This window comes from Cryptomeria japonica, chromosome 3, assembly GCF_030272615.1.
Source record: "Cryptomeria japonica chromosome 3, Sugi_1.0, whole genome shotgun sequence".
Taxonomy (NCBI): domain Eukaryota; kingdom Viridiplantae; phylum Streptophyta; class Pinopsida; order Cupressales; family Cupressaceae; genus Cryptomeria; species Cryptomeria japonica.
Genome location: NC_081407.1, coordinates 656,187,994 through 656,215,004, shown reverse-complemented (window position 1 = coordinate 656,215,004; position 27,011 = coordinate 656,187,994). Strand labels below are relative to the sequence as shown.

General features: G+C 37.9%; 1 protein-coding gene across 2 annotated transcripts in view; it reads left to right on the top strand.

The window, feature by feature from the left end:
* LOC131033809 (serine/threonine-protein kinase BLUS1) overlaps positions 1 to 27,011 on the top strand; it is a 191,948-nt gene that overhangs the window by 58,534 nt on the left and 106,403 nt on the right. For both annotated transcript variants that reach the window (XM_057965094.2, XM_057965095.2), the window contains exons 5-10: positions 10,300 to 10,424; positions 10,598 to 10,642; positions 19,901 to 19,982; positions 20,095 to 20,163; positions 20,258 to 20,428; positions 20,524 to 20,589. In XM_057965094.2, coding sequence (XP_057821077.2) covers positions 10,300 to 10,424; positions 10,598 to 10,642; positions 19,901 to 19,982; positions 20,095 to 20,163; positions 20,258 to 20,428; positions 20,524 to 20,589 — 558 coding nt within the window. The remainder of the gene's footprint in view (positions 1 to 10,299; positions 10,425 to 10,597; positions 10,643 to 19,900; positions 19,983 to 20,094; positions 20,164 to 20,257; positions 20,429 to 20,523; positions 20,590 to 27,011) is intronic.

Here is a 27,011-nt window from a genome sequence, read left to right as displayed (position 1 = left end):
GGAATTGGAAGTGGCTGAAGTAAACCAACAGGGTATGTATGCTCCTGTTTATTCTGCCGACAAACAGGGCACTCTCTAACATACTGTAAAACATTTGCTTTGAGCCCTTTCCAAGTGAAGCGCTCACGAACCCGTCTGTAGGTTTTGAAAAACTCGGGATGTCTTGCCATCGGTTCATCATGAAAAAACCGTAGTACCCTACTCCTCAACTCTGATCCTTGGATCAAGTACACTCTGCCCTTGTAAATGATCAAGTCATTTACAACTGTATACCTGCTGTCCACTACTGATCCCTTTATCAAACGTGCAGTCCAACTATCTTTGGCATACTCTGCCAATATAATATGCTGCCAATCCTCCGCTATCTGGACCATAGAACTCAGGTGGGGACGACGTGATAAGGCATTTGCAACTACATTCTGTGTGCCTTTGATATAGGAAATATCAAAGTTATAAGCCTGAAGTTTGCTGACCCACTTTTGTTGCCTGTCATTTAAGTCACGCTGGCTAAGGAAATGTCTCAAACTATTGTGGTCAGTCTTAATGCAAAACTTGCTGCCCACTAAGTACTGTCTAAACTTGGCCAGTGCATGTATTATGGCCAACATTTCCTTATCATAAATGCTGTAACTCCTCTTAGGTCCATGGAATTTCCTGCTCTCATATGCAATAGGGTGCTTGTCCTGCATAAGCATCGCACCAATGCCCTCACTAGAGGCATCACACTGTAACTCAAATGACTTCGAGAAGTCAGGTGTAGCAAGTACTGGACATGAAGTCATGAGCTTCATGAACCTATCAAAACACTCCTGGGCTTCAGGAGTCCATAAGAAGGCACCCTTCTTCATCAAGTCTGTCAAAGGTGCTGCATGGTGTGAATAACTGTTAACAAAACGGCGATAGAAACCACATAGGCCCAAAAAACTACGCAACTGAGTAAGGTTTACAAGAGTAGGCCAATCTACAATAGCACAGATCTTCTTTGGATCCATCCGCACTCCCTCTACACTGATAATATGGCCTAAGTACAATAACTCAGTCATTCCAAGGTCACATTTGGATTCCTTGGCATACAAGGACTCCCTATCCAGAATGCTCGAAACTGTATCTAAGTGACTGAGGTGCTCCTCCCAAGTGCGACTGTAAATTAGTATATCATCAAAGAACACCAATACTGATTTCCTCAATTGATGTCGGAAGACTTTGTTCATTGTGGACTGGAAAGTAGCAGGTGCATTGGTTAGCCCAAATGGCATAACCACAAACTCAAAATGTCCATAATGACAACGAAAAGTAGTCTTCTCGATATCCTGCTCGCGGACACTAATCTGGTGATAGCCTGATCTCAAATCAATCTTTGAGAAATAACAGGCACCATGTAACTCATCTATGAGCTCATCAATACACGAAATGGGATATCTGTTTTTGATCGTCCTCTTATTAAGGACCCTGTAATCAATACACATCCGCAATGTGCCATCCTTCTTCTTCACCAAAACAACTGAAGAAGCAAAGGGGGACTTACTAGGCCGAATATGTCCCATAACCAAAAGCTCCTGTATGGTCTTCTCTATTTCATCTTTCAGGTGCTTCGGATGTCTGTATGGAGTAATCATCACTGGCTTCGCACTCTCCTCTAGCTCAATGATGTGCTCAAAACCCCTATCTGGTGGCCTCCCTGGTGGTATGTCACTAAAAACCATATTATGTTTGGTTCTCAATATTTGAATGTCAAGGTGATATTCAACTTTCTGAGCATCTTGCTGCATAGGCATAATCATACACTCTGCTGCCCACTCATTCGGATCTTGGCGTACAAGCCTCTCCATCTGCCCGAGTGTAATCATCCTAAAGTTGCTGTCCTTAATAGCTTTTAGCACATGTGTCTTCCTATCAACAGTGAAAGACATCTCCATCTCCTGTAAGTCAAGTGTAAACTTGCCTAGCTCATGCAACCACCTCATACCAAGGACCAAAATTTGTATCTCCCATCTGAACCACATAGAAATCAGTTTTGAACTCATAATTGTTTACATGTAGTGAGAGTTGTGTAATCATCCTGTTACACTTTAAAGCAGTGTTCCATGGAAATGCGTTTCCCCCTCCCAGGCCCAAGTCCCCCCGTCCCCGAAGCCCACCCCGTGTCCCCCCATCTCCCCATGCCCACCATCCGTGGAACACTGCTTTAAAGTGTAACCATCTGCTACCCTCACACGGATGCCCTCAAACTCCTTTGTTTGGATTCCTCTCTTCTCAACTAACCTGGCATCAATAAAGTTATGTGTGGCTCTAGTATCTAGTAGGGTAATAACTTTCTGACTAGCAAGTACTCCTCTCATTCTGAATGACCCTTCTTGCTGAATACTAGTGAGAAGTGCCTCCTTAAGGTGTTCATCACCTTCTGCATACATCTTGTCAAGTCTCTATGGACCCTGTGTGTCATTTTCAGCCTCTAAATCATCATAACCAGCAGGCTGACCTTCTTGATCAGATTGTGAATCTTCATAATATGCCCACATTACTCTGTTTGCCTTGCCCTTAGGCCTCAAAGGACAGTCATGGTTTGCATCATATGGACCTTTGCAATAAAAACATAGTTTTTTCTTCCTCAAATCGTTAAGTGTCTCACGATCTAAGGGGGGAGTTGCTGTCTTCCCTTTATAATCGTTTCTAAAGTCTGATTTGTCTCTCCCTTTGCTGTAATTTTTATTATCTCGAAAGGATGTTGATCCTTTAGACCCAAATTTATTCTGTGTGGCTATCATATCCATACTTCGTGCCTTTTTGATAGCAAGTAGAAGGGTTTCAGGATCAAATGCTTTGAACCAGCCTCTCAAAGGCTCTATGAGTCCCTCTATAAACAAGACTACTAACTGCTGATTTGACATGTTATTCACAATGCATGATAACTTCAAGAACTCTGAAACATACACTTCCACGTTCCTAGTTTGTTTCAGTTGTGCCAACTCACGAAAATAAGACTCTGGGTCTCTCTTATCAAACCTCTCCACCAACAAATCAGCAAACTCCTGATAAGTTGTAATCTCATCATGTTGGAGTGTGATGTGTCCATTATGCCACCACTCATGTGCAGTACCGTCCAAATGTAAGGTTGCAAACTTAATTGCATCCCTTTCAGTCATGGGTCTCTGTGTGAAGTATGTATCCAGTTTATGGATCCGGGACCTAGCTGTAACTGCACCACTGCCATCGTAATAAGGTAGAGTGAGCTGGCTTGTGGCAAACTCAAGATCTCTATGTTGGAGACGAGGCCTCCTCTCTTGCCTGTTTCTCTCTACCTCCCGTTTTTGCCTCATGAACTGCTCAAAATTCAGATTCTGCCTAACATCAGTTGGAAGAAGACTCCACTCATCATGTACAGTCATGACATTATCAACAAAGACAGGCTCTGCCTCAGCTCTAGCAACACCCTCAGGTTCCTCTACTAAGAAATTAGGCCTGGAGGGCCCGTCAATTATGCGCGTAGCTGCCCTGTGAGGTATAGGAATATTGGCTACACTCCTATTATCCTTTGGTTCCTGATTGTTTCGGTTTGGAGGATTCATACGCTCCATCATGGTGGTGAGTGCCTGTAAAGCTTGAGCAACCCATTGCTGCCCCGTAGCCATAGTCCTAAAAAATTCTCGTCTCCTCATCCTCAGCTCTGTGGCCTCTGGGTGGGCTTCCTGTATGCCTATCACCCATAGTGTTTGACTGCCTATTAAGACTCTGTTCTCCTTCAAGGAGGGCTCTGCTGCGTGTGTAATACCTGTGTGAACCCGCTTCTTGTGACTGCATGTAACTTCTAAACCCTTAGGATGGCAGGATTTAGCTCTGATACCACTGTAAGAACCTAACAAGGGTTCTCAACTCTGACAATGGAGGTTTGGTTGAAACTGTTGCGTTTTATGTTTTGTATTTTGCAATTTCTAATAACAAGGCTAGTTTTGAACAAATAGCATACAAAAAAAGCAACATTGGAAAGAGTTGGAAATGAATTGAACTTCATAAAATTAGGATTTCAAACCCTCATTACATCCAATTTGCAGAAATAGCTTCAAATAAGAAATCAGACAAGACCAGGAAGATTTATGGTCAAATACCTCAGATTAATGAAAACCCCTTATTTGTCCTTGCTGCCGTACAGCAGTAAATAAATGACAGCAGAATTATTTAATAGTCGCAACTACTAGAAATGGTGAGTTTAGCATTTCAAACTGGAGTAACCAGCTAGGCGTCCCCTTAGGATTTATTTCAAATATTTTTGGAAGCCTCCCTCAACAAAATCGTACCCTTTCTAGGAAGAAAGGTACGACAGATTTGCAGGCCATGCATGCACCCAAAACCCAGCTGTAAACACACCCCTTTCTGCCTCTGCTCTGACTCTGTGGCTGCAGTAAATCCTTTGCATAAAATGAATGAGACCCTGTATAATCTGCCCAATCTTGATTTCTGGATAAAACCAACTGAAAACAAAATCAACTGATATTTCACAACCTCTAATGTTGTTGCACAAAAATCCACCGTTTCCTTGTACCGATACTCTTAGATCATCTGCAAGAAGAAACCCCTGCTGAAACCCTCAAGCCAAAGCCTCCTCAGAGCAAACTCAAAAATCAAATCTTCACATAATGAAAAGAAGACCTAAAAACTTCTTTTATGTCTTCCCTTTAGGGTTTGGCGCTAATTCCAAGAAAAGTATGATTTGGCATTAAATGATGTTTTAACTTTTAATATTTATTTTTGACTATCGAAATTTCAAAAATAAATCTCTTTTCAATTTAATATAAAAGTGGCCCCATCCGATGAGAAATAGATCCTCACTTAAGTTATGACTTAAAGTGACTTTAAAATAATAAAACATTAAAGTTTGCCATTTAATTTTTAATTAAAGTAATTAAATATTAATATCTCTCTAAGTATGCATCAGAATTGCCTGCCGTCAGAATTGGAGACTGCCAAGCCATACACTGCCACTGCCCAACCCACTGGCTAAAAATAGCAGGACTGCTAAAAATAGAAAGTGTCTCAAAGGGAGTCCTGGAGACCTCAAATGAAAGCCAGTCCTGTAATGCTCACTTCGAAGATGAAGAATCAATCTCCGAGAGACACTCTAACTAACCTCATCAGCCTAGGAGGGTCAGTGATAGGCTAATCTACTCAGTTGACAGATGTCAACTAGAAGGGGACATCACAGGGAGGCAAATATTAAAAGGTTTGTGCTGACGACAACATGATGCATTGATGACATCAACAACATATTCCAAGATTCTATTGGTATATTCTCCTCGCTTGATCTACCCTCAATTATTGTTCATTTTCCCAAAAGTACTTCTCTACGTTCAAAATCACCCTTTTCAAACTAGAAATCGACTGTTTTTGCACAAAATTGCCATTGCAGAAAATGGAGAGAATATTCATAGAAATATTTGTTGGGCATATGCTCTGAACATTCCTCTGTGGAATATTCTAGTAGGATGGATTATGCTGGCACTATTAGTAGCATCTGTTGGATTGTTGCTCTTGGTGGTGTGCCTACATAGGATGCAAATTAATTTTTTAATGGCAATCCGTACTGTATGAAAGACCATATGACCTAGGAGGAATTTCTTTTGCGTTAGAAGTTACTTTCTCCAATTTCAACTTTTGAATAGTTGATTTTTAGGTTTTTGGGCCTTCTAAGTATGATGGCAAGGTTTGTTTCGGCCTTAAGTGCTTCGATTTGATAGCTACCTTCTGGAATCATGCTTCACACCCTCCTTTGCAATTTGGTCTTCGAATTTTTGAATTCGGTGAAACAAAAGCCAATGTTGACTTTCTCAAGCCTCTGGACTCTATGGAAAAGCTGAAAATGCCTTCAGGATTACCAAAAAGCTGCAATCACCTAGATCTCACAAGAATACAAATATGCAAAATAGAGTACACAAATGCTTTTTTTCCTCTAAATTAGATTCTCCATATCATCTGAGGATTCAAGAGAAGAGCATATTGGATTTTTGAGAAATACACTAGCTTTGCATCAGTCTCAAATCTGTCAAAATTAGATAATAAAATGAACTATATTAAACAAATCCACTCCGATATCACGTTAGATTTTGTAAGAAGCAAGAACTCAGCTAGGATCTGATGTGGATCGTAGATCACACACAACTCCAATTGATAGATGATTGATCATCAATATAGTGGAATGGAGAGAGAATATTGAAAGAGAGAAAATAGAATTTTGAGAATACTCACGTTACTCTCACTGGACTAGTCACCGAACAAATCTAGGCGAGAGAAGAGTGTTGTATATACGGCAAAATATGAGCATATACATCCAAGAGGTGCATTAACTCCAATACCCATAAAAGGTTGGAGATTTTACCTACTTTGTTGATGTCAAAACACGTGGCATAACATATTCGGATAGAGACAAAATAGTGGTTATGAGAGGTGGCACAAAATCTGAAAAAGGGTATGTAACTCAACGTGTGTGGAAGAGAGTGACACATGTAGCTAATGGATTTCACCATGTGTCCTCATATTAACCATGTCTAATATGACCTAAGCAAACTTAATAATACGCGTAGGAAAAAATAAAAATCCCCAAACATAAGGAAAATAAAATACCTACACTAACATCATTTGGTTCCATTAGTTAATCTTTAGCTCAATTCATTAATTGCGAATTGTAAATGCTTGTTGTCTTCGTCATTGTAAGTTACTTTCAGTCATTTCATCACCAAGTCTCTTAATGTTCAATTTGTTGGCCAATGGACATGAATCATTAATTTTATCGTTGAATTCAAAATAATTTAAAAAAACAGAAAATATTTTTGTTTGCTTGGCGAAAGTACTCTCATAAATTTAAATGTATTTTATGTTTTAATCAGAATTTCATACTGAGCTTTTCCAAAATTTCCTTACTCTGAGAATTATGGATGCAGTTTATTAAATGGGGAAAGGACAGACAGAAAGAACGAAATTATATTAACTACCACAAGTGAGGAAAATAGGTGTAATGGACTGCCTTATTTGCTACAATTTCTTCAAACAGTTGTTATACGCTCTGCTTGTGTTCTGATTTTTTCCTTTTCAATGTAAGGGTAGTGGTTTTGCTGAAACCTGGTGCGTTTGTAGTTTATAGTTTGGAGCATACATAACATTCCAACATATATATATGTTTCATAGTCACATACAAAATAGTTTGGAAGACCAATATAGCCAATAAATATTCAAACTACAAATATTTTCCAGTGGAAACTCAAGGTACAAATTTCAAAATGTTGAAATACACAGCTTCTTAAGGAACACTATCCCAAACATAAGCAACTAATGAACCTGGAATGACTTGATGATGCTCAGTGGCAGATCACCCTTTGACAGCCAAATACCACGATTTTCCTTCAGCAATCTGCCACACTGTTGCTTCAACTACGACCTGTTAATACAATGCGGCTGCTCATATATGGCGCCCAACTCACCATTAATATTCCAGCAAAGATAATGAGTTTGTATTCCTTCCAAATGCCAGCCTGTGACACTTCTAGCAGTTCCTATGGCTTATTCCATGGACCATGACCTGCTCTCTCAATGACTTCGGCTGCTAGCTAGATATCAACCCCCATGTCTCCAACAGGTTAAACAAGCTGAGAACACCAATAATGCATAGAGGAATCCTTTGTGTTCAAAATCGCGCTGACTGGGAATGCATAACTTCAGCGCTGAGGATGGAGGTCACTTTCACGAACTAGGGACTGTGATCTCTATCTGTGGCTGTTATAACTGGCCATTCAAAACTTAAATCGAACCTTCCCTGTTGGTCATTAACCAGTCCACAACAACAAGCTTTAACGCTGGTACTCAAAATACCTGTGTGCTGTGACTTCTGTCAAGCTGAGCCTACACCATCAAACTGTAATACTACGCTCATTGTTTCTAACAGTGCCAATTTGTCTTAAAATCTCCCAGACCTGGTCTTTCACAGGCGTGAGAAATGCTGCAAGAGAGGGTGTACGTCCTCCATTGCTTGAGAATCTCCAGATTTCTTCAGAAACTCAAACTTCCAGAAATCACAATTCCCAAGATGAACAAATCTGCATTAAATGCTCTTATTTATCACTTCATTTGGGCACACTTCCCAATACACCACAAATGTGGGATAAATGAATGATATAATAAAATATTATTATCCCCTTATGTCTCCACAAAGAAAGAGCACTTTTAATTTTTCCCCTTTAACATTAGTCTCAGCATAAAATAATCACTAAAGTTAAATATTTAAATTTAACTTTAAGAACATTTAATTTATTGCCCAATTAATTAATGGCCCATTAAATTAACAATCTAGATGAAGAATTAAATGCACCAAAATATTGACAACCAAAATTGCTTCAAAAATTACCAGACACTGAGCCATAACTGACTTACTATAAATAGTAAGTATCTGGAAAACCCGCCAAAACACCTCCAATTGGCCTAAAACTGAAATTGCCTAGGCCAAATCCTTCACCGATCCCTGTAAAGTCCTGGTTAGCCCCCAGGACCATGGGAAGATGGGCTAAGGACAAATCACCTCACGGCTGCTAAAAAGGGGACATTACAATAGGTTAATGGGACTCAGAAATACAACTAGAGTTGGTAGCAAGAGGAAGCCAAAAAGTGGCATCAAATAAGCTAAAATCTAAAAGATAACTAAATGCAAAACAGAGTCGTCCTCATGAACAAAAGAGTGGTAAACAGAAGTACATATATCAAATAAATGAAGCCAAGAATAAGGCAGTATATGTAGGAATCGTGCCTACATGGTTTTTCAAGTATGATCATGAATCAAGAAAAAAATGTTCAGAATATGTGAAAAAATAACTGACCTCTGAAACATATCACTTATAAGCTGCCATAGAGAAACCTGAAATCCAACAGTAATACAATATTGTCCTGTTTTCTTCTTGTAGAAATCCAGTCAAATGAAATTTCACTAAGAAGCATCATTGACGGTACTGTGTAGGATTCAACATAATACATTTTAAATGTGCAGCTGCTATACAAATCTGGTTTTCAATAGAGATATAATTTGGAACAGGTCACTTACCAGCAACTGTTATCCAATGGGCTATAGATAATGATGAGTTTCATGCTTTATTGTGGCAATTGAAAATGTGTCTAAATATTTACTACAACTAAATAACAACTTTAATAAAGGAATGCAGTGAATATTAAATTTAGATCTAAAGCAGTGGTCCCATGGAGGTTGTTCACAGTAATATTCTGAGTGGGTGCTTCTGAGCAAAAGTTTGAGCTCCTTAGAGGAAAATTGTCCCATGAAACACACATTTTAAGCTCTGTACTGTGGTTTTGAAGGATTCTGCATTCAAAACCACCCATAGATAACTTAAGAAAACAAATCCACCACATATTGGCAGATCTCTCCATGGAACAGTGTCTTAATGTACCTCCAGATAATATTAACTGAATTATAAAGTATGCAAATTTAAATTTTCTTAATATTTGAAGACCATGCACCTAAAATGTATTCTCTAATGAACACTTGCAAATACACCTGAGGATGGAGAAAACATCAGTTATTATTGAACTGGGGCTGGTGAATGGAGAAAACATCAGTTATGAACAGAAATTCTGTGATTAAAATGCTGGCAGACTAAAAGGGCCATGATGGGACTGAAATGGATTGTTCTGGTGAGGTTGCAACTCAGCCTTTATAATTTGCTTATTTCAACATATTGTCTAAATTCAACCTGCTTCCAGTAAGTAACACGGGTGACCTTTCATAACAAATACAAACAAAATATATGTCATGGTTATGCAAGGATTTGGATACCATGGTTATGGATTTCTTGTCCTACACTAGGGCTCTTACCTCTAAACTTTCCATAACTGCTGTAATCTTGCTTTGATAAGTCTAATCATCATACAATCTTCTGGTTTATGAAAACCTTCATGGGGCAATCTATATGATCCCAAAGTGCTCACTTGTCTATACAAGGTTTTCTGTCAGTTTTTCCATGATCTCCAATAATTGTTTTCATTTGGCAATTTGTGGGTAAAATTTACTGATCATGTTATCATTCTTAAATAATTTTGTTAAACTTCATCTGTTGACTTGTTTTGAACATGCTTATGTGTTCACTTTACCACTAGTGAAGTAAGAGATAATGATATACGTTAAATTAACAAAGCTGTTACTCTCTCTCTCACAGCCACATACTTCTATACACATGCACACATAAACACACACACACAAAGTGGCAATGAAATGGTATAGCTGTATTACACAAGCTTTCTCTTTTGATTTCACAGGCTGGCAACATCTTAGTTGATGTGGACGGTGCAGTTAAACTTGCAGACTTTGGGGTCTCTGCTTGCATGTTTGACTCTGGTGATAGGCAACGCTCGAGGAACACTTTCGTGGGGACTCCATGCTGGTTCTTGTTTCTTTCTGTTAACTTTGTTATGGTTTGATACTTCCTGTTCTTAGAAACAGTAGTAATAAATAGTGTTAGGTGAAAAGCGTCTGTTTATACTTTATAGTGAACATTTTTGTCTTACATGTGTGAAATAAGAGAAACACACTCTATTATTTCTTTTTGATGTACAGGATGGCACCTGAAGTCATGGAACAAATTCATGGATATGATTTCAAGTGAGCTCCTAGTGCTTAGATTTTGTACTGTAGCAATTCTCATGAACCCTTTTAAGTGTTTGAAAGATAATGTTTGTACATGGCATTCCACTTCAGGCTACCTATAAACATGTGATATTATTCATGTCAGGTTACATATATTTGCTGCATTAGTCAACAGTAAATTATATTTCTCAAATATTGCCATTTATTGTATGAGCAACCTTATATCCTTACAAATCCTTTGCATGAAGTCCTTCCAAATTAGGAACTCTAGATTTATAGAGCACAGCTGGACATCTTCATCTTAAATTCTTAATCACCAAGTTTTAATTATTAGAACCTTGAGCTATATGTCTTATTAGAAATTTAGGGTATGTGTGATCAATGTTGGTGTTATTGCTTTTGGATATCTTTCTTAATTTCTATTTGGTTTGTTAGAGGCCAGCTTTATAGGTGCCAAATTTTGCAGATATTGGCTTTGTGTTAATCTACCTTTGATAACTGATTTGAGAAAGTATAAGTGGGTTTTCCCTTGTATGTTCATCATTCTTCAATATCTCCAAAATGTCCAAAAAACTTCCAAGTACTGAAGTTGTAGGGGCCATTTCCTTAAGCCCTGTGACTTCTCAGAGTTTCAGATTTTCAGGGTTACTCATCTCAGTGTGCCAACCCATCCATCTCTTTCCCTTCGTCTATCGGGTTATTGGGTTTCATCCTTGCAACATAACCTTCAACCCAATCTTGAAAATCCAATCTAAAACCATACAAATTTTGTTTGATAATAAAATCTATCGGCCTATTGGAGACATCCTTCCATCCATCCCAAGTCTAAAGACTTGAGTTAGGCCTTAGAAAATGTTTTATTGGTGCCTTGTCGGACCTGGTCATCAACTGGTATATATTCTATTGCATCTTTTACCCTGATCCCCAATCCTTTGCTTTTTAGGCTTTTCCTTTCCTTTTTGTTAGGCCTTTGTACTTTCCCATCCTTGACTATCATTTCCTTCAACGTTCAAACACTTGCTGTCTTGATCCTCCACCAGCTAAAGTATTGTCTGTTTTGGAGTTCTGAACTTTGTTCACCATGCATACCTTTGAGTCCAACTCTAATACCCTTGATGTTGATGTCATCACGACATCATCATCCTTTTGGGAGTTACATGCTGAGCCATCATGATGTCATCTTTTTGCATTCCAAAAATTGCTGTCAGGTTGGAGGATTAGACTATCCATTTTCCTAGAACCTTTTTCCATGCTCCCTCGTACCTCGACTCCCACTTCAATATTTTTCATTATCTTCTAGAGTCAAAGTTTTGGCCAGTTTATTCTTGGTACTAATTTCTGGTCACCCTGAAAGCTCGAAACTCGACCGATTTCTTCATGTATGTAATAACCGCCCTCAAATTATTTTATTTGAAAATATGGGTTAGCTTTCAATAGAAATGAAATGCTTATCAACTTCCTTTCCACTTTGTGATCACCCATAGCCGAAAAATGGCAAGATGAGAGCATATAGTGTTTTAGATTACAAAGTATTGAAAAAAAACTGCTGAAAGAAAGGCATCAGGCGGCGAGCTGGCCAAACCACTTATTCAGTGGGATGCTTGCAATATAGGAAAGTAAAATTCCGCTTGTTTAGTAGGAATTACAATGGCACATCCTCTTTCGTGGGAAAGCTTAGGGGCACTGAAACATTCACCCCTGATTTTTTTTGGGAGTTTGTTCTGTAGAGTTGTTTGAGAGAATAAGACAAAGATGCAGAAAGTGTTTGTTTTCTTGATTTATTCACCAAGTTTGATTTGTTCATTGAAATTTTTGCATTGAAAGAGAGTAGAGCATTAAACCACAAATATTGCCATTACAAATCAATTGAGCGTTAAGCATATAACTGAAATCAGATTTGTATTACAATTTTCAGACCCGAAAATAACCTCCAATCATGAATAGAATACTCAGAAAATGATCAGCACTAAATGTCGTGCCCCCGCCAGACTTGGGTTAGCAGCCTTTAAACTAATACAAATCACAGACTTTATAAATAAGTAAATTTAGGCAATAAGATTTAATAAAGGCAGCTGACTAGCATAAAATATAAAACATTTCCCGAGTGGCAAATTCCAAGGGTGGCTGACCAAGGTTCAAATAGTCATTCAATATAAGGGGCTGACCTTATAACTAAGTCTAGGCAAAATAATAAAATAAACTATAATAATTGTAAAATGAAAGGGGCTGATCCAGTTACAAAGGACATGAGTAATTAACATTGCTGGTCGGCAACTTCCTCTGAGTAATATTAATTCTCTAGCAGAGGCAATTAATGATTAACAAAAGGCAGCAACCTTTATTATCCTTAACAAAGGGCAGCGGGTGCAACTGAAAAGGCAGCGGTTGCAAAAGAAAGAGGGGTATCTCTTCAACAACCAACGGATGTGACCCTTTCCACCTTGACGGGTATTTAAGGAGAAGAAGCCTCATTTGAAGAAGGCATAATTTGATTGAGTCTGATTCTGAATATAATACAAAGGAAATACAACAGTCATAATATTTATTAAAGTGATTAATATGCAGCATGATTGCATTTATTATTTGTTTGCTATAAATCTGTTGGTGTTGGTGTTGGAAATAAGCCACCCGGACCGACGATGGACTGGTCCAAGAGGGGCCAGTAGCTCAGTGGTAGAGCACTCCAGCAGCGTATGGAAGGTCCTAGGTTTGAGTCCTAGCTGGTCCATGTCTCAACATGGTATCAGAGCCAGGTCCAGGCTAGGAGCCCCATGCACACGAGAGGTGTGGCTTAAGGGGGGCTGTTGGTGTTGGAAATAAGCCACACCCGGACCGACGATAGACTGGTCCAAGAGGGGCCAGTAGCTCAGTGGTAGAGCACTCCAGCAGCGTATGGAAGGTCCTAGGTTCGAGTCCTAGCTGGCCCATGTCTCAACACATAGATCCTTAATATTAATGCATAATGTTAATTAATTACGATTTTCTCTAAATTAAATTGCAATTATGTAATTCCATTGTAGAATACCTTTTGTAAATAAATTGTATTGTTGGACAATGATGATTTACTTACCAATTTGTCAAGCCTTCAAACTTCACCAAATCCACTCCAGCGAAACAAGATACCAATCAGCAATGATAGGCGACTGGAATAGATGATTTGAGGCCTCCAAAAGATGCAGATTTTGAACCCAAATGAAAATCATGTGCCAAGGGAAAATGTATGGCCCTCCTAGTATGTATGGGTGACTTGCCTATAAAATTCAAAACTTCACCAAAATATTCAAATGAACTATCAAAATGTGTTGCCCAGCTATGAGGAAGACAATGAACAAGTACCCAGATCTCTCTCATCCAGAGTTATGAGCAGAACTATGGTTTCCAGTATCTCTGAAAAAAAGACCAACATACTGAAAAACACCAAATCACCACAAAACTTGAACAGCTCTCTAAGAAAGATCACACCACACCAAAAAACTCAATACCCATATCAGAAAACCTCATAAACCTTCGTCATTTTCAAATCCATATCTCCAACACAAGCCAAAATCACTGTTAAATCAAAGCCTACCACAACAAACAACTAGGGTGGATGTCATACCAATGAAACTAGCAACACTAGAGAGGGTTTCTATCCTCAACTAGCAAAAGAATCTCAGAGCTCATTCCAATAGCATCTCCATAAGTTGTCAAATTCAGTATATCCAAATCAGAGCTCAAAACTCATATTTATTAGAAGAGGGAAGAATTAGGCCAACACATTTCGAATTTGAATTCATTTCCCTCTCATTTCGCCTTTTAAAACAATATAATATTACCTTTCCTTGGTGTTCCTTTTTTGAGCTGACAAAAGTAAACTTAAATTACTAAAGTCCTCTTCTCTTCCTTGGTTTCACCTTATGAGGTCAAAACTTGTTTTTCAAAAAACACTTTAGTTGGCCTCCTTCCCTAGGTGTAGCAATAGTGGGACATATCATGAACACTTTAAGTCACTTAAGTCATAACATAAGTCACTTTATAAAAAGTAGTTAAGTGAAATAAATAAAGTATTATCCTCCAACCTTAGAACTTACCAAAGCATTGAATTCAAATACTTCACTCTAAACTGAGAGGAGATAGAGATTGAGACCAAGTGCCCAAAATGGAAGTTACGAAAAATAGCCATATGCAAAAAATAGAAACTTTGCTGGAACACATTGAAATCACATGCTAGAGCTCTCCAGGACATTGGGACTCTTAACCAACTCCACTTAGCCTACAGGAACCCGGGAATAGGCTAATGAACACCCAAACTAACTAGGTGCAAGAAGGGGACAGTACAGTGACATCCACTTTTCAGTGATAAAACATATTGAAACTAAAAGTAAATAACAAGCTCCTTCCACTTGTCTAGTGGTGGGCGATTACCAAACCACTTGTTCAGTGGGCTAAGTAGTGGCTTCAATTAAAAATTTAAAAGCAACTTTCTAGCGGTACAACCATCTAATATACAATGTAATGCTTAGAAAAATAAACACGTCATGGTATAACCTTCTGAAGGGGTACAAGATTAGTCCTTATGCATCAAAACTCTGAAAATATGCTGACACAATAGTTGTGACGGGACAAAGCTGAGCTGGATGACTTCGAGGTTCTAGGATTAAAGATTTGGCCAATATTCAGTTTTGTACCTTTTCAATTCGGGAACGTAGAACTTTTGAAAGGCGTTGAGGTTGTATGCCAAAGGGCTGAAAGTAACAAGCCAAGTATAAATGAGATGCAACTAAGCACACCAGATTGTCTAAAATGAAGATCTGAAACAAAATTCTTCCAATTCTGTTTTGTGACAGGAAGTGACAGGAACTGTCACAGACTGTGAAATAAGAGTAGCAAGTTCCTTTATAAAATCAGAATTTAGTTCACATGTTATGCTTCAAATAAATACACCAACATCAACAGAATATCTATAGCTAATGAATATCAGTAAACCAAATTTCAACCAACCTTAAACAATTACACTTGCGAAAAGGAAATGCTATAGAAAGTTAAATCACACATTACCACACTGAGCTAATCTGAAAGAATCACTGGGTTACACAAGAAGTGGGCCCTGCCTCCTTGGTCACCTGGTGATGAAATATAAATTTTGATCTACACCAAGCTAAGCATACATGCACATAATGTCTCCCAAATGTTTTTCAAAGCAAAATAGAAGTTCATTCATATATTAAGCATGACGATTATCAAGTCTTTACACACACATATATATACTATTCAGTATACCGAAGTTGGTATGATTTTGGATTTGTTTTGGCCAATGGCCAACAATCCAAATCTGACAAAAATAGTTTATAGGGTGTTGGCCACAATTACATAACAATCTAAAAGTATTTCTAAATGAAATGACTCATTAAATGTTATACTTTTAACAACTCCATTCTCCATCGATTCTCCACCATCCATGTGCTCAGCAGCTGCGATTTTAGTCATGAAACGATTAGCATGCTTACAGATTTTGGTTCCTTTAAATAGTTTTAATCTTCTTCTACGATTTATTTAATCTCTCTATTTCCTATTACAAATAGTGACAGGAGGATCAGAGAATTGAGTGTAAATAGGCAAATAGAGAGTAAAAACAGTAGGGCTTCCCCATCCTCATTAAATTGCTGATATGAAATGCTAATGCTATCAAGTTTGCTATAACACCGTAGATGGTTAGCTAATTAATACTCAAATCCCGCAATATGCAAATCAACCATTATACCTTGAAGCATATGTGCTGGTGTGACCATGGCAAATCTGGAAATCACAGTATAAACTGCTGTATATGATGTAACAGGTCTGTATAACTGAAATAATTGTTGCAGGTCAATATAGCCACAGAAAATCACCAAAACACCCTCCAGACCCACAAGGAACACCTCCCAACGCTGACCAATACACACTCAGTGCCACCAAACAGCATTAAAGAGTCAAGAAAATGTGGGGGATTCATGCCAAACATCTCACGTCAGGCCTATAGTTGGTATGACTTGTACCTGGGCTGTACTATCTAGGTTGAAAACTCACCAAATCTCCTTTCAAAACTCCATGGCCAGAAAGAGAAATGATTCCAATGTGAGTGGCTGGTGCAAACAAGTAATACCTTCAGACTAAGCGGCCAAAGGTGAGCTAAACAAATTCCCATGTGTAGGTTCACCAGGTGGCTATGTGCTGGCATGGCCTATCTAGGGACAACTCCATAAATCGCCTAAGAACTTTGCAAAGATCTCAAAATTGTTTTCACACAAACTGAACAATCAATAAACACAAAAAAACATCAAAAACCTCCATAGCTGGAAGCCACAATGGAAATCTCAATCCATAATAATGACGATTCCTAAAATGAAACAACACTAGTCTAGCTAGGGATTATCTTCGAAATCCAAATTAGAACTCTAAAGAGGGTTTTCCTCCTTTGAATATTATGGAAGAAATCATAGGTTCAATCTGATAGCATAACAATTTCAATTGCAACAAATGCAGAAATGACCCCACTTAACCTCTTTTTATAGCTTTTGTAGGGAAAATAATCAAATTGAAATTATATTATAATTCATTTATCCCTTGAAAGATATTTTTGGATTATAAAATGACTTTCATGTGCAAACCTTCTTCCTTTTCCCTAGGTGTCCACATTTTTTTGGGGGACATAAAACAACTTTATTAAAATATAACACTTAAAACAAATATTTTATCATAACATTAGAAACTTAAGTGCATATTTTAAATATTTCACTCTAGTTGTGGAAAGCACTGTCGTAGCATTGGAATACAAATCTGACTACACCGTGATATATCTGAGGCAGTGGGAAGGTGGTTGAAGTCAACTCAAAGACTTACCAAAAATAGATGTGCACTCCAAGAAGTTTGGAGAACACCACACGAGTTTGAAAACACTTCTGAAATTGTCATTGCTATCCATACTGCTAACTAGTCTCACTACCATAAATAGAAATCTTGAAATATTGAACTTGTGTTAGCCCATGGGAACTCGAAAATAGGCTAATTGTGACCAAATTGACTAGGCTTGAGAAGGGGACATTACAATGTATCCTTTTGGAGTTAGACTTTTGACAAGCCCTTATCTTGGTACCAATCATAAGGTCTTTGTAACACCTCGATCTTGACATCCTGAATGTCTTACTCTTCATTGGGGTTCCCCTTGTAGACTTCCTCCATTCTACATTCCTTCTTGGTTTGAATTCTTAGTCAATTTCGATCCTTGACATTCTAATCATAGGTATATGGCAAGAGTTCTTCCCCTTGCAGACTTCCTCCATTCTATATTCCTTCTTGGTATGAATTCTTAGTCAACTTGAATCCCTGACATTCTAATCATAGGTATATGGCAAGAGTTCCTGCCTGACATTCGAAGTCTAACATTCTTGCCCAGTTTTTGCTTGTTTCTTTGCAATTCACTCGAACGGCTTGGAAAGCCGTGTGGTTGTTGGAAAAGGACCTGACAAGCCATAAAGGTACTCATAGTTGCCAACGATGACTTTTTCATTCCTCGAGGAGGATTAAGCACGGTTTTGGCACATACTTAAGCAATTTCAATGATAGCTTGCTAGGAGTAGTTAGGGTTTTTATTTATCGGCCAAAAAGGCCCTTTACCTACTAGAACACCCAAAACTGCTTGTCTTCACCCAAGACTCAAAGATTCAATGTTAAATGATGCCATGGCCATGCCAAATTTATTGTAGCATATTAAATCATGCAGGGAGCAGATCCTTACACTATCTTGAGTGGTTTTTGCTGTAGGTTTCATTGATTTTCCGATCATTTCACATGTGGATTGGGATGTGACCGGTGAGAAACTTAATGACAGATTTTCATGGCATGATTTTGGTGGTGGCTGGCATGTTCATCAACCTCATAGATTACATTTGTAAGAAGCAGGATGCAGCACAGGATTTCCACCCCATGGATTTCTTCTGCATGCTCTATCAACTGTGTTTTTCATGCCCTAATTCTAGATCTATAAAGGGCATTTGTTATACATTGTAAAGGGTTGGGTTTTTTGCATCTATTTGGGAAAAGCTCATTTGGGTCGAGCTGCATTTAATGTATAACCTCTGCTTATGACTGTAACTCAGATTTTTGAGTTTGCTAGTCATTTAGAATGACATTTTAATGGAAGACACTACTTCATTCTTGCTTGGCATTCTATCTCCACATATCTTTTAGAGTTTTAGGAGATTCAAGTAAAAAATGCACATTGGCTGTATTTATTATAAGATCTCTGTTAGTTTGCATCCACAGGTTTTAGTAGAACCCTTCATTGGAAGCATGTGTATGCTATGTGAAAACCTTTCAAACTGGTTAGGTAGAGATTGCGCTATTTGGGATAAAGGGCATTTGAGAGTGAGCTCTACAAGACAGAGCCAGTAAATCAAACCCTTACATAAGTATCCATTTAGGGTAGATTTGGTGTTGTAGGAGTAGGCACTGGTCTCATGGTAGAAGGCTGACCATCCACACCGTTATAAATCAAGAAAAATCATTTTAAACCTTTTTCTTTATTTTAGTAATATTTGTTCTACCATTATTCACAACCCATTGTTGTAAACTTTTGGTATAACTACTGTGAGTCTTTGACTGTTAAATTCTTGGGGTACTGTGAATAGTGTAACTTGACTAGGTTGATGGTGTTGTAAGCAATTGCCATTGGATATATTTGAAGGGATTTCTTACCATATTTATCTTCATTTGCATCATTAACTTAGCTTTAAAGGAAGAGATCTGTGAATTAAATGTAGCAATCCTTAACACAGAACAACCACCACAGTTAAAACAGAGTCATATTTTGTGAGGATTTCATTTTAAGCTCTATTTGTTTTATCCTTTATAAGATCTTTGGGATCATCCTCTTGAGCTTGGCATGGCTCAAAGTGCATAAGAGGTCTATTGTTCGTTGCCCTTTTTTCAACCCCTGAACTAAGGATAGGTATTTTCCTGTTTGTCAAAGTTGGTCACCTTATCCGTGTTAAAGTAGGAAACCTTAGGGTTAGGGGTTAGTGCAGAAAAGAACACCAATATGGCCTTTATCTTTTTCTTCCTTAGCATGGTTTCCTTCACTTCATGATAATTTTTGGATCTCTCCTATCCCTTGAGATTTACTTGCCACTCCTGTTGTCACTTTGCACATTGTATTTTTTGCATTCCCTTTGCCCAATTTAAATTTCAAATTAAATTTAGTATTTCACTGTATTCAACTTTGACATTCCTGGACTCTGTGAATAAATTTTTTGGCAGAGCTGATATATGGTCCTTTGGGATAACTGCGCTAGAACTTGCCCATGGTCATGCTCCATTTTCCAAATATCCCCCCATGAAGGTAAAATATTTCTTCTTTCTAAAAACTAGTCTGTCAGATTTAACTGTAAGGACTCATTTCTGTAATTGTTTTCTTTCTATGTTTTTTAATTTGGGTAGGGTCTGTGATGCAGGTTTTGCTTATGACCTTGCAGAATGCACCACCAGGTTTTGACTATGAAAGGGACAAGAAATTTTCAAAGGTGTGTTGAATCATATGTTCTTTCCTATATATTAAAAGCGTTCTGTATCTTATCTTATTTTCTAGTGTAACCTGTTGGTTTACTGTTATATTAGTCTTTCAAGGAAATGGTGGCTATGTGCTTAGTAAAGGATCCTACAAAGCGACCTTCAGCAGCAAAGCTTATGAAACATCGCTTCTTCAAGCATGCCCGTTCAAATGACTATATAGAACGAACAGTGCTGGATGGTTTGCCTCCACTTGGTGAACGTCTTAAGAACTTGAAGGTTAGAGGTCATAAGTAGTCTTCATATGCATTTATTTGTCCTTAATGGCCTTGGCAGTTCAGTAGTATAAGTAATCTTGATTCCTTTTGGTGTAGCTGAGAGAAATGAATAAAGTGGCACAAAATAAAGTTGCGTTTGAAGAGAAAGAAGAGAGATCACAGGTCTGTTTTCTGTTTGTCATTCTATATCATCTTTTTTCAACTTTAGTAATGATTTTGAGTCCTGAAAAAGACAAATTTTATTCTTTATAAGCTTTATTTTGGTACCAAAGACAGTTTACAATAAATTTGTAAAGCACTTTTTTATTGGGTTACTATTTGAGCTTTTGGTAGGAACTTTATTACCTCTCATTATTATTTTCTACATTTGTGAAGATTTGCAGGTAGTGGCACAAACAGTTTTGTCTAATTCACTAGGCATTTTTCAGGATTAGTATGCCAAAGGCATCTGAATCCATCACATCAGTATTTATGCTCTATGTAGCTACTTCTGGTTTGGGTTTGTGGGTTCAGTTTGCAGATCCAACAATTTTTTTGGGGGGTTGGGTTTGTTCATACAAAAGACATAAAAAAATTAAAAAATCATGAAATAATCATACTTAAACCTAAAAATGGAAGTTAGATTCAGATAACACATAATATAAATATAATAATTAAAACAATCATAAATAATTTAATAAATTTCAGAATATTAACATCTATATAAATTTCAAAATAGGAAAATTAAAATATTATATAGTCTAGGGACTGCTTCATATATTGATCAAAATGGCAATTACATAGTTTAGGCTTCTGCCCTTTACTTCTTCCGAAATCAGCAAATGCTTAGTCCCAGAATCTTTAATTCTGCTTGTTAACTGAAACATATTTAACTATACACCTATGGTAGCCAGGATGAGACAAAAAATGGCTTATCTATTTGCTTAAAAACATCCATTACTTACAACATGGTTTAATTTTTGTTTTCCAATAACATCCTATATTTAACCCGATTGCTCTTGATCCTGATTAATCAACTTGAACTGCCATTTCATTCCAAAGGTGGCCTTCAAATTTGTGATTTTCTTCAAAAACGAGCACCCCTTGGTCACTTTGTGATGATGCTGCATCAAAGTGCTTGCCCTTAATTCGACAGAAAGGGGATCCATACGACCACTGCACCTTCATCTAGCACTTTGTGAATATCCTTTGGAAGTAGAACACACCAAACCTGGGCCTTGCCACTTGTAGGACCTCTTCCAAGTCACCCGAAAAATTCTTCTTGACCAGTGTGATAGTGAGAGAATGATCCATGTCTCTTGACTCCCCAAAATCCAAAAGGGAGGCCACAAACTGAGATGAAATATCAGTATTGAACTGGTTACAGTTAGTTATTTTCTACCATGAAATCATCGCCCAAAACCCACTTAATCGGCATCAAAAGGAGTCTGTGGTATGTTTTGGACACCATTTTCAACCTGTGGTCCAAAATGCCATCGAAAAAAGCCATTTGCCTTTGCGGACACAGCAAGAGAATGGGGATGTGTTGATGTGTTTTTTAGGCACATGCAAACACAGAATAAAATACCCAAAAGTATCTTATCCTCTCTTGAACAAAGTTTCTCAAATGCTGAAGATTAGCATGAGGATCACTTGAGACAACTCCAAGGTTTATAAATGTCAGGTCTTGACGTGTGGATAAGCATGAGTGGTCGTTGTGATTGCTGTTTCATCAAGGGGCCTTTCGCATGACGAGACTTTATGAAGTGCTTTGCGGATGATATGCAATGAAGTTCTTTCCTACTACTACAAGATGTTTATTGAAAAAAAAAAAGACAAAAGATGAGGGTTGAGAGGTTTTAAGCTATCCTAGGAATGAATGGATGAAGGAAGATTTGAGTGAAACTCTACTAGTTTTAGTATTGCCATACAAGAACAACTCCACCAAAACTAGTGCAATCTTCTAAGGGCATTTGAAGATTTTCAAATGGCTACTAAGCATGAACACCATCACTTGAATGCATACCCATGATTAAGCAACAATTGAACTTAAGCGCTTTTAATGATTCGAGTTGACCACACAAGGCACACTTACAATCAGCAAGAGGCTAGTGGTATGGATTACGAGCTTCACAATAAATCAAGTACAACATTCCATCATTCAATCTAAATACTTGAACTAATATCAAAGATTGACTTGAGAGGATGAAAAACCATGGAAGAAGCTTTAAAGATTAAATAGAAACACCATAACTTCAACGTTTTATTAATCCAAAAGCAAAGTAACAACAATTGTTCAAATCCTTCTCTTATCACTCTTGAACTCTAATGTCTAATATCTCTAATCTCTCTATTATTTCTAACTGATCTATTCTCAATTACAAATGAAATGAGTGGAGTTTATATATCACTCCCAAATACAATGAAGGCCCAAGATCAAATGAAGATAAAGGGCCAAGATTTTGCCACCTAAACCCTAATTACGGTTTGATACAAATGAAACCCTATCTAGATAAACATTATCATGAAATCAACCAATGAGAAAATAACATGTGCTGGCACAAAAATCGAGGAAGCATCCTCCAATGAGAAAATGAATTGCCAAGTAGGATCATAACAAACTGTCTTCTAAAATCTTGTTTCCTTTCTCCCTTTCCCTTTTGGCATATTCAATGAATCTGGTCCCTATGCCCTCTATCTCAATCATCGAAACTTCTGGTAGAGACTTTAACTGTTCCTCCATGTGCATGACTTCATTGAAGGCTTTGACGATAGCATTCTCCCATTCAGGTTCGAGCTCTTGTGTCTTGCTGGCTAATACTACGAGTTTAAGCATATCATCCAATTGTCTTTTGGTGACCATTCCATTAGTCCCATGAAAGATAACTCTTACTCTCTCCTCCAATTCTCTGGCTTCTATAATCATCCCAAGATCGATCTTCCTCTCCTCAACAATTTATGCTACTTCCACTATCTTATCATGAATACGATGCATATAATCTTGAACTTGACTGCACTCGTTTCCAATATCTTAAAAAATGATCTTCTTTGTACGAAGTAGACTACTGCATTGTAGAAAGCTGGGCGTAGATCCTTGTCTTCTTATTTTTTCTCTTGATAAGACTTCCTTGGGTGTTTTCCTTATTACTTGCAATACTGGAATGATAACTTCTCTGGCATGAGCAAATTCTTCAAAGGCTTCTATGAGAACATGAGTTCTTCCTAGGACTTTTATGTTGTATCAAGTGTCTTCATTATATCCTTCATAAACTTGCTAACCTTGGTATATGAGTCTTCTATCCATGTGTCCATCAGTTGTGCTAAATTCCTCATCTTCTCCATATGTTCAACTGATTCCACAAGAAGCAAGGGTGTTGGTGTAGCTGCCGAACTCTGATGTCTCAATGGTTCTTGGAATTGTTGGAAGTAGTTTCCCCACGTGCTTATATCCTTTTCCAACCTTTTTTTCTTTTCTACTTCCAATCTAACCATATTATTAACTGCCTTTAATGAATCATTTGCATAACCTATGGCTTGCTTGGAGGTGAGTGGACCTGTTGATGTGTATTTTGTACACGACCAAACACAAAATAAAATACCCAGAGGTATCTTATCCTCTCTTGAGTAAAGTCTCCTAATGCTGAAGATATCGCAAAAAAGGATCAATCGGAAGGACTTCAAGGTTTTGCTTTGTAGGATCTCTACTCGCGGATAAGCACCAGTGGTCGTTGTGTTTGCTGTTTCTTCAAGGGGCCTTACGTATTTTCAAAGAAAGCTTGTCCATGCTACTATCTTTCCAAATGAGGAAACAGGATTCTCCTAATACTAATAGATTTTCAAAAAAGATCAAAAGATAAGGGTTTCAAGGAAGAGATACTTAAACTAATCCTAAGAATGACTTAATGAAGATTGGTCTTGATAAGATTCTACCAATTTCAGTATCGCCAAAGGATTACAACTTTACTAGAATTGGTGTGATCTTCTAAGGGGATTCAACGATTTTCAAATCACCAAGGAGATAGATACTATCAGGGAGATACATATCAACACTTCTAATGATAATTGAACTCTTAATCAATTTCAATGTTTCCAGTTGACCACACAAGGCGTTCTTACCATCAGTAAGGAGCTAGTGGTTTGGAATGTGAGTCTTATCAAAGATCAGGCACAACATTCGTCCTTCAAACTTAAAATCTAAATGATATTTCTACTACGAGTGATTCAAGAAGATAAACAACCATGAAGATAGCCACAAGGATTGCAATAAAACACCATAACTTCAATATTTTATTGATCTCATAGCCAAATAAACAACAATTGTTCAACTTCTCTCTTCACTACTCAATTTTTCTACAAACAATATTAAACTTATTTCTCGCCAACTTTCTAACTTTTCTAATCTTTCTAATCCCTTAAAATGAAATGAGTGAGGGCTTATATAGCATCCTCAAATACAATGAACGACCTGGATGAAAAGAAGATCGATGGCTGAGATTCTGACACCTAAACCCTAATTAGGGTTTCTTACAAAAAAGTCCCCATTTAGATAAACATGATCAATCCATAGCCAATAGGAATTGGCACAAATAACAAGGAGACATAGACCAATAGGAATTAAGTTGCCACATCATCTCATAACAACTTTTCATCTAGAACTTTGTTCCCCTTTCTATGCTCTTTTCTAGCATATTCAATGAACCTGGACGTGACTGCCTCAATCTCAGTAATGGGAATCTCAGGAAGATTCTTCATTCGTTCTTCCAAGTGAAGGACTTGATCAAAGGCAGTGAGAAGAGTTGTCTCCCATCCAAGCTCCACCTCTTTTGTTTTCTCTATCAGGAACATAGTAGCTGCATCTAATTTCGCTGCTCCTTGGTGACTGTGTTCTCCTCTTTGCAAAAGATGATCTTGATCTTGTCTTCCAATTCTTGGATGTCCACATCCATCTCGATCTCAATTCTTCTGCCAAGGATCGTACACAATACTTCAAATACTTTGTCTTGAATAGGTTGGATAGTTCTCTCAACTTGGCTGCACCTGGAACTGATATCTTCGAAAAGAACTTCTTTTATCTAGAGCAAAGTTGACCATTGCAGAAGACTATGGGCTTCTCCACTCGTTATCTTTTCTTGTGCTAGAATTTGTCTTGGTGTCCTTATCACTTGCGAGATGGGGATGACAACCTCTCTAGTGTGAGCAAATGCATCCACAGTTACCAATAGATTATGGATGATCTCAAGAACTTGGATAGCACGGTGGACCGTCTTCATCATCCTTGTTGCAAATTCCATGGCCACCTTGTAAGATTCATCAATCCAGGAATTCATGAGTTGGACCAAGCTCTTTACCCTTTCCGCCTCATTTATTGATTCAAGAGGAAGTGCTTGCAAAGGAGATATTGTTGGATCCTGTCATCTCAAAGGTTGATTAAGATGGCTAAAATAATTTCTCCAAGCATTGACCTCCTTTTCTAGTTTCTTATTCTTTTCCATTTCTTCTTTGAGTTTGTCATTAAGTGCTTTCAGTGAATCAGTTGCTTCTTCCATGGCTTGCACAGTGGTAAGTGGGCCAAGATCAAATGTTTCCAGATTGTATTCTTCTGCTAAAATCTCATCTTCATACTTGTCCACTACTGGTGTAGCTATCTGCACTTTCCTGGAGCCTGTCTCATCTCTAATTACCTTTGACATCTTTGTGGCCTTCTTCTTTTCTATTTCTTCATGAGAATTTCCTATGAGGCTTTCCAAGTCAAATAGTTGTTCTTCCTCTTCGACCACAACTACCCTTGTCAACCTCTCTTTTAGCCAATCTGGAATGATAGATCTCCTTTCCCTCACTTGTATTTCTTTAGGCAAAGGTCTATCTTCCCTGAAAGGAGATGTTGCTTCATCATCATTCTTTTCTTCTTGTTGATCATTAGCACCAACTTGGGGAGATTGACTTGATGAATGCTAAGGCATCTATCCTTTTCCTTGTTTATCATTCTGTACCATGGATTCCATAGACTCATCAATTTCATACACTATCTGCCTCTGATCTTCTCCTTGACTTGCTTCCTTTTCATGCCTAGAAGATGTGCTCGGTGGGCGATCAGGATTTATTTTCTGCTTCTTCTTGGAAGGCTCTCTCTTCTCAGGTCCTTCTTTCCTCTTGAACCTCTGGAATGAGAAGTATTCTCACTCACACTTGCCTCTCCTTCTTCTGGTCTTGTTTCCAAGTTGAATGTCATAGATACATTCTGCTCCTTCAACTTTTGATGTTGTAGGTCCAGCCATCTGTGAGTGCAAGATAAAACGGGAGCCATCAAAGCTCTTAAGTCTAAAACCTCGAGCTCATTCCAATCTACCTTCACTTCTTTATCTTCCTTCTCATAGGATGATTGGAGGTATCTACCACTGTCTTGGGCTTGATCGGCTACTCTATAAATTTTGCATTTCCTGATGAGATCCAAGGGTAACCTGGAATGCATCTTTCTTTTGACCTCTACATCATCCTGGACATTCATCCAAAAGTCTTCCACTTGAAACTCATGTTTGTACTTCTTCTCGACTGTCTCTTCTATATGACCATGAGGATCAAAATTCTCCCTTGAGGCAAAGGATGTG